Below are 12,617 nucleotides of genomic sequence, written 5' to 3'. Positions count from 1 at the left end.
GCAATCATGGCTGGGCAACCTATACTTGTAGCTTAAGTGGAGAAAAGGATTGTGTGACACAGAGCAGTGAGGCAGGGCACGTTCTTCAAACCAGACTTGATAAAGGAGCATGATTGGTCACTTCGCAGAAAGCGTTTGTTGGCATTGTGGAAAGACTTGCCCGAATGCAGCATGCTCAGCCAAGGAGATGTATGCCATAAAGCACCCGGCATACACTTGTTTTTTTTGCTGCTGTTAATGCCAGAGGAGGTTTGGAACACAGTGCTAATTGAGTCAGCAGTGTTAATGACTATCACACTGTACGCAGCAGTATTCAACGACCCCGCTCTGTAACTTCTGTGGTCCGACACTTGGTGGCTGAGTTACAGCGGTCCCTAAAAGCTTCCACTTTGCAAGAATACCACTCGCAGTTGATCAAGGAATATCTGGGAGGACGTTTATCGTTGCAATGGTGAAATGATGCAATATTTCACCAAGAAATAATGACTGCCTAGATAACTAGGTACTTCAATTTATATACTTGTGGTAACGCGAGTGAATTAAACGAGAAGAGATGAGAAGAATTGGCCAAATTCTTTTGTGTTTAACAGTAAAAAAAAAAGCCACTAGGAACCAAGTACGATGAATAGCTGCATCACTTTTATTGCAATCTTAAATCAAAGTTACATTTGTAGCCAAAATGGTGTAAAAACAATGAATAGATTCTCCAGAAATAACAGGACCGCACTTCAGCTCTTTGATTAACTTTGCCTTTGAATATATTCTTGCTCTGTTGTGCCCTTTTCTCTGGACTCCGTTGTCTCATCTAGTTTTGGCCTTGGAGAGCCTCTGCCATGAACAGCTTCCCAAGGTTCTGAGAGGTGAATTCCTTCACGTTCTGGCAGTAGTTGTTAATTTGCCCTGTTGGAGAGTAGCCACATATATCCACACAACCCGCACAAAATCACACCCACAGAGGCAGACATACATTCATTTGTGCACATCCAAACAGGCCGAGGCAAGAGAAAAAAGATGATGGAAACAGAAGCATAGAAAAACATCAAATCAGTGGTGGGAACAAAGCAGAATCAGAAAGCTGTCAGGAGTGTGTGGGGGGCGGTTCACTTAGTGACTGAGCAAATAAACTTTAGATTAATGTAATTTCTGGATAATAGCAGAGATAATTACAAAGCAGAACCTGAACTCTTGTGTGGTAGGGGTTTCGATTTTGGAGAGGACGCCAGTGTACATACATTACATGTATATATTTATATTCCTGTACCTGCAATAAGTAGCGTATCCATGCGAGGTGGGGGCTGGGGGGGCTTGAACATTTTGCTGATATCCTCCTCAGGCAAGGCCGCTTCCCCTCTGCTCTGTCGCTGGGCATTCTCCTGCTGCCGCCTCTGGAGATACTGCACAGAAGGATGGACAGAGAAGAAACAGTGAAAATACATTACGTATGCAACATCGGATAGCAATGATAGGCGAATTTGAATGCACCAGCTGACAGTAAATCAGCTAAGTTTCTGCAGCTACTCTTGTTCATTTGGGGAGAGAGAGTGACAATATCTGAGATGCATTGGAAAATAAACAGTGGGGAGACTTCAGTAACATGTACAGTCACCCTCCAAAAGTGTTGGAACGGCAAGGTCAAGTCCTTTGTTTTTGTTGTATACTGAAAACATTTAGGTTTTAGATCAAAATATGAATATGAGACAGAAGTTCAGAATTCCAGCTTTCATTTCATGGTATTTACATCTAGATGTGTTATACATCTCAGGACAGAGCACCTTTTGTTTGAAGCCACCCACCTTTCAAGTGAGCAAATGTATTGGAACAGATAAATTAATTATAAATTAACTTATAGTGAAAAACATTTATATTTGGTGGGATAACCCTTACTTGCAATGACTACATCAAGCCTGCGACCCATTAACTTCACCAGATTGTTGCATTCTTCATTTGAAATGCTTTTCCAGGCCTTTACCGCACCCTCTTTCAGTTCTATTGCATGCAATGCATGCTCTATTGGGTTAAGGTCCGGCGATTGACTTGGCCAGTCTAAGACCTTCCACTTTTCCCCCCTGATGAAGTCCTTTGTTGTGTTGGGAGTGTGTTTTGGGTCATTGTCTTGTTGCATGGTGACGTTTCTCCCGATTAGTGGAGGAGTGGTTATCACGTTTCTTCTTTTTACACTAGACTGTAAAAAACATGATACTTCATATCACCCTTGGTCATTAACGATAATAGTGCGTTCACGTCTTACAGTTTTTCTCCATTGGTTTGGCTCATTTCTTAAAACAAAAATTACATCCCTTGGGAAAACAGTCTTATAGTTCAGTGCAACACCATAGCTCACTTGCAAAAGCTCATATTTCTCCCAAAACACTTCACGTGTCAAAACTAAATTCCTCTCTCATAAATAGTCAGTGGCCCCAAAACGCATCTTCCCTTTGGCATTATAAGCATCATTAGTCAAACTGTTTTGATGTTTTGTCACTGTGGCAGGCAGAGGACCATTGAAATATCCTCAATGTCCTCTCAGTCTTATCTCATGAAGTAATGCCGAAATGTTTTGGAGAGAACAACCATAAGACTGAGAATCAACAATCAGTTTAGATCAACACGATCTATCCATTCATCCATTTTCTGTACCGCCTATCCTCACTAGGGTCTCGGGCGTGCTGGAGCCTATCCCAGCTGTCTTCGGGCGAGGAGAGGTACACGCCGAACTGGTCGCCACCCAATCGCAGGGCACATATAAACAAACAACCGTTCGCACTCACATTAACACCTACGGGCAATTTAGAGTCTTCAATTAAACTACTATGCGTGTTTTTGGGATGTGGGAGGAAACCAGAGTACCCAAGAAAAATCCACACAGGCACGGGGAGAACATGCAAACGCCACACAGACGGGGCCGGGATTTGAACCCCAGTCCTCAGAATTGTGAGTCAGATGTGCTAACCAGTCGGCCACTGTGCCGCCTCAACAAGATCTATTCACTTGGACATTGTGCTAACAGTAGGCTTAATCATTTGCAAAGATGTACTGAGACATTTCCAATTAGATGAAATTAATGTGTAATGTATTAATGTTGTGAACTATTGCTAAGTGGTTTGGAGGTTTGTCCATGTTACTTGTATTTTCAGAATGTAATTTCTGTTTCAAGAAATAAGACAAACCAATGGAGAAAATCTGTAATATTAACAGCAGTAATCTGAACTGTTCAAGGAAGAAAGAGATCCTTTGTTCATTATTTCTTGTAGGAAGATTGTTTAAAAAAACTCTGTCTTTCAAACGTATAGAGTCCACTATACTAGCAAGTGGGGAGATTTGCTTTCCGTTTTCCTGTCTATTAAATGGATTGGGTCATGGAACGCAAAGTGTGAATTGGAATGAAGTATGAGAAGTTCAGTGCAGCTTTGGCTTTCTCGGTTAGGGTTTAGAAGGAAATTATTCTATCCCGCATAGCAGCTGTCAGACAGAATGTAGAGGGATTTCTTAGTAGTTTGCTGTATTTACCCTCCAACTTCACAAGACTTCCAGAGCTTCCTGCAAAGAACCATCCCCAGAGCTGGAACTACCAAGCCTCATGTAGCAGAGAGAGTGTTTCCGGCAACATCATATGTTTGGGCTTATACAGAGGATAGCTTTAAAAGTATTGGCTTCATGTTTGCATCAAGGTCTTGTTTTAACTTGAATCATCTTTAATTTGAGAATCAGTAGCATACCAATAGATTTCATACCAATAGATTCCAGCCAGCCGCAAATTGAGCGACGCGGCTGAACTAGACAAAACTGGACAATTGGATACAAATTTCAGTGCGTGACTGACCCTCGCAAACGTACCTATGATCCAGTCGCAGCAACATAAAAAATCTGACCACTTCCGTTCTCATCAGGAAACATTTTAATGCACCTCCTATATTATTTATTTGGACCACACAAAAAACATGTCACTTTTGTCTAGGAAAAAGCAGACTGCCCTGGGCACTGTAGCTAGATTTCGATACATACACTACACTATAGATACAATGAGAGAAAAGCGTGAGAAGAAATAGATATATAGGTGGCGGCAGGGTTGGCTCTCATTCTGTGCCTGCAAACATGATTTTTAGTCAAAGATCATGTGATATATGTACTGTAAACACACACAAGCCACAGAGAGGCTCTACTACAGACACATTTGTGTATTTTTACTATCAATTATGTGATTTCTAGATGCATTTTGCTCTGATTCTATCTAATGCTTGTCCGTGTCTTTTGTCTATGCAGTGTTCACATTTGAGCTCAAGTTAACTGTACCACATTAGAACTCACTTGCAAGCAGACCGAGAAACCACCATTCCAATCTAAGCGGCCTTGGTCTCAAGACCAAAACATGACAATACTGTATATAAATCAGGAAAGAGTGACAGAAGAATTCTCACCACCAAAGTCTTGAGAGTGTTCAGTGAATAATGGAGCTCTCTCACGCATGGTGAGTTTTGGAGCCTTCTGATGATTAATAAGGTTCCATTTGTCCAAGAGGCAGCAGGGTCAATAGCACAAGATTACAGGGAGCATATACAGTAGATGTATGAAAGGTGTTATAGAGCTCATTTTCAGTTCCTCTTGGAGCATATATTGGTCACTGTATAGAACTGCCAAAATAAAAAGTAGATACCATTTATGGTGTAGATCTATGTAGTATTGTGTCTGACAATGCACTGTGTGTGTGTGAGGCTCAGGGCCTGTGATGATGAGAAGGTCGGTGGGGGAGGATGATAAATCATACTGGCTGAAGTGTGGGTGATTGGCCCAGGGACGTTTGGCTATGTACGTGTGTTGTTTTTTGCAGTGCTCGTGTTATGAACAGAGATGGGCTCTGACTTGTGTGATTATTGTACGTCTGGCTGATGCTTGTGAACCTGGCTGATGATGAAGGCTGAACATTAAAGCTTCAGACGTTTTCTCAATTCCAATCGCTGAGAGTAGCGACAAAATTATTGTTGTTTAAAGTAGGTGTACGTTTTTTTTTGTTTGTTTTTTTTAACAGTGAGCCATCTATGCTACCATTGTCTGACTAAGTTGTTAGTTTTATTATTTTAATTATGATTATCATCATCATCATCATCATTATTAATGTTACTATTATAATATGCATGCATGACTTGCGCGTTGGCAGGCGTTTATGATGCATTTGATTGAAGCAGTACTTGCTGAAAATGTGCTACCCTTCATTAGTCTTCTGTTCTGACTGAGTGTGTGTTTGAACAAACCAAATGCTTTCAAGCTGCAGCTTTTTCATTTACAGCTAATGAAGTCTGTGTATGAAATAATTCACTGCAGTATTGAAAGAAAATAAAAACAGGGTTATGAAAGACTAATTACATTTTTAAAATGAGTTGCTTTGTGTCCAATTGCATGAGCTCCCCCAGAGTGCTCACAGTATTTGACTGACGATTAAGGAAACCGTAACAAAACCTTTATTTCAATTTGGAAATTTTACCAAATTAATCAGTCTGTAAAGCCACACAAAACCTTGGAGTTCAAATTTGAGATCCACGAGACAAGCCTATATGACATATGTTATTTTTCTTCAAAACTGTACACTTAAAGGGTTTATGAGGGTGACACTTTGACACTGGAACCTACATTACTATTTCCAATATTTCGTATGGGGGGAAAATTATTTTTATTTATTTTTAAATTATTTTGAAATACAAACAGCATCACGAAACAAATTGTCAACAATGACATTGTTAAAACATGGCGGCTTGCTTTCACAGGATTTCCTAGAATGCCTAGCACTGTTGTATAGTTGTTAAAATGCTGTAAGGTAAGGAATTAGTAGTTGAAATTAAAAACATACAAGTGTGTGCGTGCCTGTGTGTGTGCGGGTGGGTGCGTGTGCGTGCACTACCTGATGCTTTGCAGCTAATACACAGAGTATTGCTGCACTTGGTTGTGTCCCTGGCTGAGAGAAAGATTCCTGCAGTTTCTCTGCAGAGACCCAGTAATTGTGTGTGCACCTTTTAGGCAGATTACTCATATGCATGCTGCCATGTGGAGTTTTCCTTTGCTACTCGGCTTACAGTGTCTGTGTGTGGTGTGTATTTGCTTCTGTGAAGAAAAGTTTGTGTGTGCATACATGTTTACGTGTGAGAATTACCTGGTGCTTCTGCTGCTGCTGTTTACTCAGATTGCGGCTGTAGGTGTTATACTTGACTATGTCTTGGTTCATATCATCCACCCTGTCCATCAGGAGCTGAAGGCTCTTCTCCAAATGGTTACTGCAAGAAAGGTATTCATCATTAACATTGTTTATCCTCTCCTACATAACATTTCAAAGTCATGGCTACCAGGAGAGACCACTTCTATCCTAATTTGGATCAGAATCGGAATCATCTTTATTTGCCATGTCAAAAACACACGAGGAATTTGTCTCCGGTAGTTGGAGCCGCTCTAGTACGACGACAGTCAACTGACAGAGAATACTTTTGAGACATAAATACATAAAAAAAAGTATGTAATAAAAGGTGCAATAAAAGGTTATCATAATGTGGTAATGCCAGTACAATTAATTTTTTTCACAATTGTGCAAAAAGATGCAGAGTCGTCTTGCAATGAGAGCAGTTTGCAATGACTAATAGAATAGTCCGGTGCAATGACCATTGTGCAAAGGGCCCAGAGACTTCAAGAAATGTATGCAGTTTAAAGTGACGAGTAGTGCGATAATCTGGGACAATGTCGATTGTGCAAATGTTGCAGATGCTACTCAGGCACATGAGTGGCCAGTATTGGTCAACAACAGATATTCAAATAGTGCAGCATGGCGAGACTACTGCAGTGAGTGCACGAGTAATGTACAACCCCAATTCCAATGAAGTTGGGACGTTGTGTTAAACATGAATAAAAACAGAATACAATTTGCAAATCAGCCACAGCCGCCCCATATTATATCATAAGGCTTTGGCTCTTAAGATGATGCTTCCCACAAAATACACATTTTTGTTGGTCAGAAGGCAGTAAATGGTTCATTTTTAAGAGTTTCTTCTCTGAAAAGAGCTGTCTGCTGCAGCTATAAATAACAGCAGTGAACCCACAAAGTAAGGTCAGGGGCCTTAGCAAAACAATGAGCATGAACTCCCTTTACTACTGTAAAGGCGAGAGGAGCTGCAGGGTTCAGTGATAAGTATTAGTCAGTTCATCAACAGAGACTGACGTCTCTAAGAGGACACGCTGACATTTGATATATTGTTGCCATTATAAAACTATTGATCATGCCTTCTTGTAATTCAAAAGATAATGGCAAAAGGTGTTGCAATCAGATTGCTATCAGGTCAAAGTTTCTCTACTTAAAGGAGGAATGGATTAATGCCATAAAGCTGCAACCTTTCCCATGACCATTGGAATGCTTGATAACAGCAGATAGCTTTGTTTGCCCAGTGGGATCATCAGTCAGGCTGAACAGAGATTAAACAAGAATAATGCTGAATTTTAAGAGCAAAATAATCTAGATTTATAATCTATTATAACTCGCGGAAACAATGGGATGTGATGTTTAAACCAATCTGAACCTTTTTTAAACAAGTTTAATTCATTCCGTGATCAGGCTTCTAACTTAATCTACATTTATCAAATCAATTGTCCCCACTGAAATGAATTGAAATGCCATTAACCCATTCCAGACCACCTAAACAACACAATGTTACGTTATAAGGAAAAATGTCGTGTTTTGGTAAAAAAAAATAAAAATACAATTTAAAAAAAAAAAAAAAAAAAGTCATAAAAGGTAATACAAAAATAAAGAAAGTAAAAAGACAAACTGTTTTACAAACTGTAAAAGAACCATGACACCATAGGCCCTACGATGTCATGTTTGCCCAGTTAGTATGCGTGTGCACATATGAGCGTTGAATTGTTTTTTTATTATTATTATTCTTTATTGAACATATACAAGCAGTTCAATTGTTGCCTCCAGTGTTCTCATTTCATATTTGTGTGTCTCGTTCAGTAGATGGCTAAAAGTGTGGCGGTCTTTGCTCACATGTGAGGGCATTAACAGTACCTTGATTTTTTTTTCCTCTTCACCCGAGGACCGCTGTACCTGAAGGTTCCTAGTACCTTCAATTTTGGCTCACTAAAAAACAAAACCCAAGCGAAGGCTCGTAAAATCTCAAACTGGGGCACTGGTACCCCGGTCTCTATGCAATGGATGCAGGTCTGGAACTAACAACATAATAAGCAAAGTACAATACTGTATATCATACAATACGACAGGGCTAATAAGTTAATCAGCTGTAAATTCAAATTTACACGGAATTTGCTAAACAACATATGGTAAGAAACAGGAACAGCCTTCACAACATGTACTGAAAGACTATATGCTACATGGTCATGTATCCCACAAAATGCATCCTTTTCTCCCAGATTCCCAGTGACATGTCTTAAAAAGAATAACAAACTTGTCCCAGGAGATTGGATAAAACACAGGCTTGAGGACCATTCCCTTGTGCTGGTGCTCTCTCTCTTGTATCACATCTCTGGTCTTTTTCAAAAACTGCCACACTGACACCACTGAAAACACAACACTACCAACCCTTGCTGTTTCTTCTCATGAGCCACATTCTAAGTGGAGAGCATCACTGCTGCTTCAAGTTCATCCTTGACAAGGCTGCAGTGCTTCACTTCTAGTTTGAAGTTGTCTCTGTGGAATTTTATCGTTTCATTTCTGAAAGTTTAGGCAATACATAATAAAAGAGAACAAATACATTGTAACCGTTTATTTAAATTACAACTGTAACCGCAAGGGCTGCCTGGTCTATGTAGGTTTTGGCTTTGTGTGAGTGTTTGATGTGGAGTGTGTGCATTTGACTCATGATTTGCGCTTGTGAAAATGTGATGTGTTCTGCGTGATTTTAAGTATCGTTTCTCTCTGGTGTAAAATAAGCAATTTAATATAACAAGCTTCAGTTGCTATGGCAGCCCTAAAAACAAGCTTGACCTGAGTGAGGCAAATATACCAACCAGTGTTCAGTTACAATCCAAGCTGATCTAATTATTGTACTGCTTTGTTTTATTAAGAACACATTATTTACATGCAAGTCACTGATGGTGTAGTGGTACACTCGCTTGACTTTGGTCCAGGGAGCGTGGGTTAGGTTCCCACTCAGTGACGGTGTAAATGTGAGTGCGAATGGTTGTCCGTGTCTATATGTGCCCTGTGACTGACTGCTGATCAGTTCAGGGTGTAGTCCGCCTTTCGCCCGAAGTCAGCTGGGATAGGCTCCAGCGCCCCGCGACCCTAACAAGGATAAGCGGTGTTGAAAATGGATGGATATTTACATGTGGTTTAAATTAAAATATCTTCTTTTGATTGCATTGCAATTACTTCCATCATAAACTCTAAAAGTGATGACTCTTGGCCAAACCAATAACTGCATGCACCAGAATGTGGTAAAACTAATTATTCCGGACTACAGCTGACTTAAGTTAATTTTTGTCTATGAACTACAGTGTCGTGGAAAAGTATTGGGCCCCTTCTCAAATTCTTATATTTTTGCATAGTTTCCCCACTTTAATGTTTAAGATCATCAAACAAATATAACCCAAGTGAACTGTTGTTTTTAAATGGCGATTTCATTTATTAAGGAAAAAAAAACTATTCAAAGTTATCTGGCCCCGTGTGAAAAACTAATGCCCACCCTAAACCTAATAACTGGTTGGGCCATCCTCAGCAGCAACAACTGAAATCAAGCGTTTTCTATAACTGGCAATGAGTCTTCCTCATCTCGGTGGAGATATTTACGCCCACTCTTCCTTGTAGAATTATTTGAATTGAGCAAAAATAGAGGGTTTTTATGCATGAATGGCCTTTTTAAGGTCATGCCACGGCATTTCAATCGGATTCAAGTATGGACTTTTACGAGGCTAGTCCAAAGACTTCATTTTTTTTTTTTTTTTTTTTTTTTTTGAGCCATTCAGTAATTGACTTGTTGGTGTGTTTTGGATCGATATCCTGCTGCAGAACCCAAGTGCGCTTTAGCTTGAGGTCACGAACTGGTGGCTGAACATTCTCCTTCAGGATTTTCTATTCAAGAGCCGAATTCATGGTTCCCTCAATCACAGCAAGTTGTCCAGGCCCTGAAGGAGCAAACCAGCCGAAGACCATCACACTACCACGACCACATTTGACTGTTGGTATGATGTTCTTTTTCTGAAATGCTGTGCTACATTTACGCCAGATGCAATGAGACACACACCTTCCACAAAGAGTCAATTTCCATCTTGTCAGCCCATATAATAGTCTCCCAAACGTATTGGGAATCAGATGTTTTGCCTGCAGTTCTTTAGAAGTGGTCCTGAGTTCCTTTGTGGCCTCCTGGATGAGTCACTGCTGTTTTCTTGGGGTAATCTTTGTAGGCCGGCCAATCCTGGGAAGATTCACCACTGTTCCATGTTTTCTCCATGTGAGGATAATGGTTCTCCCTATGGTTCACTGCAATCCTAAAACTTTAGAAATTGCTTTTGTAACCCTTTCTAGACTGGTAGATGTCAATTACGTTATTTCTCGAGTGTTCTGAAATTTTACTGGATCTTGTCATTTTGTTGCAGAAGTTTTAGTCCGACTTGATTTTGTCAGGATAGGTTCTGTCGAAGTGATTTCTTGATTGAACAGGTGTAGAGGTAATCAGGCTAGGGTGTAATCAGTGAAAATTAACCATAAATTGTGGAAGGTAATTACTTTTTCACACAGGGTAACTTTGAATAGTCCCCCCCCCCCCCCCCCGAAGAAATACAATTACCATTTAAAAACAGCATTTCAAGTTCACTTGTGTTATATTTGTCTGATATTTACATTTGTTTGATGGTCTTAACCATTGAAGTGGGGAAACTACGCAAAAATATAAGAATTTGAGAAGGGGGCCCAAAACTTCTTCACTGCACTGTATATGTCTAGACTTCACACCGATTTTATCGGCCTTATCGGTATCGGCCGATAATTAGCATTTTATGCTGATCGGCTTTAATGTCACAATTCGCCGATCCGATCAATGACGTCATTGATCGCCTCCGCAAAAGACATTTACTCGCCATCATACACAGTATATTTGAATCCAAAAGCTAGTTTATTTTTAGCCTTGTTGCCTGTCTTTTGGCGTAGTCCTGTAAATATTTGACGGCCAATCAAGTTATTTAAAAAAATAAAATAAAACAACACGTCGGTGGTGTGGAACAGACAACACGTCTGAGACAGACAACACGTAATCCCCAGATCAGACTACAAGACAAATTTGCTCTTTCAAGATTGCACTATGACAGACTAATGCAATAAAATCTTGTATTCCGATACCACCGCATCCCGTATTTTACAATCATTGGGCTATATCTAGTCAACTCAAATACGACCGGATACACTCGTTACCGTGGCGGCGACAACAAGAGTGGAGCGTGCCGACTTTGTATTATAAGGACAAAATGGGGGAAACGTGTTGGTGGTCACAGAGGACAGGAGAGGACGTTCGTTTCAGGCTTGTTTGAGGTATGTTCACGTACTTTTAATAAATACGATACGGCTCGCAAGCAGGCAACAAAAACGTAATGTAGCCTAGCAAGCTAGTGCTAGCGCTAACGGTTGTACGTAAACATGCCACCGTTCTGCCGAATCATGCTCTAAGGTTTCGGTGTGGGTGAAGTCATTTAATTAAAAATAAAGTGATTTAATTACAGTAAGTTAGCACCCATTATTTCTGTCATGTAATGTTGGTTTGACCTGACTGATTAGAATACACAATCTGACTAGAGCAGTGATTTCCAACCTTTATGGAGCCAAGGAACATATTTTACAATTGAAAAATCTCACGGCACACCAACAAACAAAAATGTCACAAAAAGTGGATACACTCATTACTGTATTTACTTCCTGCTATCTAATAGAAGACCATTCATTTGTTCTGTCTGTCACTATGCCTCACTGGCATACATAGAGGAACAAAGATACATTCTTCATTGTAAATATATTTTTTTGAGCAAGTACACAAGTATATACAGTAAATGAACAGGTCATTTAAATAGACACATTCCTCCATCTTGTGATCGGATCTGTGATTGGTTATCGTTTTTTTAAACTCGCTGATCGGTGATCGGCCCCAAAAATCCTGATCGTGTAAAGCCTAATTATGTCAGAGACTATTTTCTGCCTAACGGCCAGAATTTCCTTCATTTGTGTTTAATTTTGTTACGTCAGTTTTTTGATAATGACAAATTTTAAACATTCCATAATTATTAACTGGCAGTTGATCAAGTTATTTCTTCCTAGAAAGCATTTGATGGAATAAAGTTGGCATCTCAATCATACTTTTTTCCATGAAGGCAATGTTTACATTACAATGTTTCTACGGGGGACAGATGTCCCAAAAAGCTAATTGAAAGAGCATCTCATTCAAAAACCCAGTTGTGTTGAGTATATTATGAGCAGAACCGGGCCAACGGTGAGGTGAGAAGAACCAAAAAAGGATGTACTGTAAAGAAAAAAAGGCTGTTTACAAAGTCAGACATCTTTGGAACGCATTTTGGATCTACAGTAGTAATTCATATTCATGCATCTACCACTGTGGGCAACATTATCATCTGTGGAAACAACAAAC

General features: G+C 39.9%; 1 protein-coding gene across 1 annotated transcript in view; it reads right to left on the bottom strand.

The window, feature by feature from the left end:
* Positions 1-617: 617 nt before the first annotated feature.
* The window catches only part of LOC133479928 (eukaryotic translation initiation factor 3 subunit H), a 70,055-nt gene continuing 58,055 nt past the window's right edge, over positions 618-12,617 (bottom strand). The window contains exons 6-8 of the mRNA XM_061777495.1: positions 6,140-6,260; positions 1,262-1,394; positions 618-900 (exon numbers count right to left, since the gene is read on the bottom strand). Coding sequence (XP_061633479.1) covers positions 806-900; positions 1,262-1,394; positions 6,140-6,260 — 349 coding nt within the window. The 3' untranslated portion in view covers positions 618-805. The remainder of the gene's footprint in view (positions 901-1,261; positions 1,395-6,139; positions 6,261-12,617) is intronic.

The sequence above is a fragment of the Phyllopteryx taeniolatus genome, chromosome 6, assembly GCF_024500385.1.
Source record: "Phyllopteryx taeniolatus isolate TA_2022b chromosome 6, UOR_Ptae_1.2, whole genome shotgun sequence".
Taxonomy (NCBI): domain Eukaryota; kingdom Metazoa; phylum Chordata; class Actinopteri; order Syngnathiformes; family Syngnathidae; genus Phyllopteryx; species Phyllopteryx taeniolatus.
This window is presented reverse-complemented; position numbering and strand designations above follow the sequence as displayed.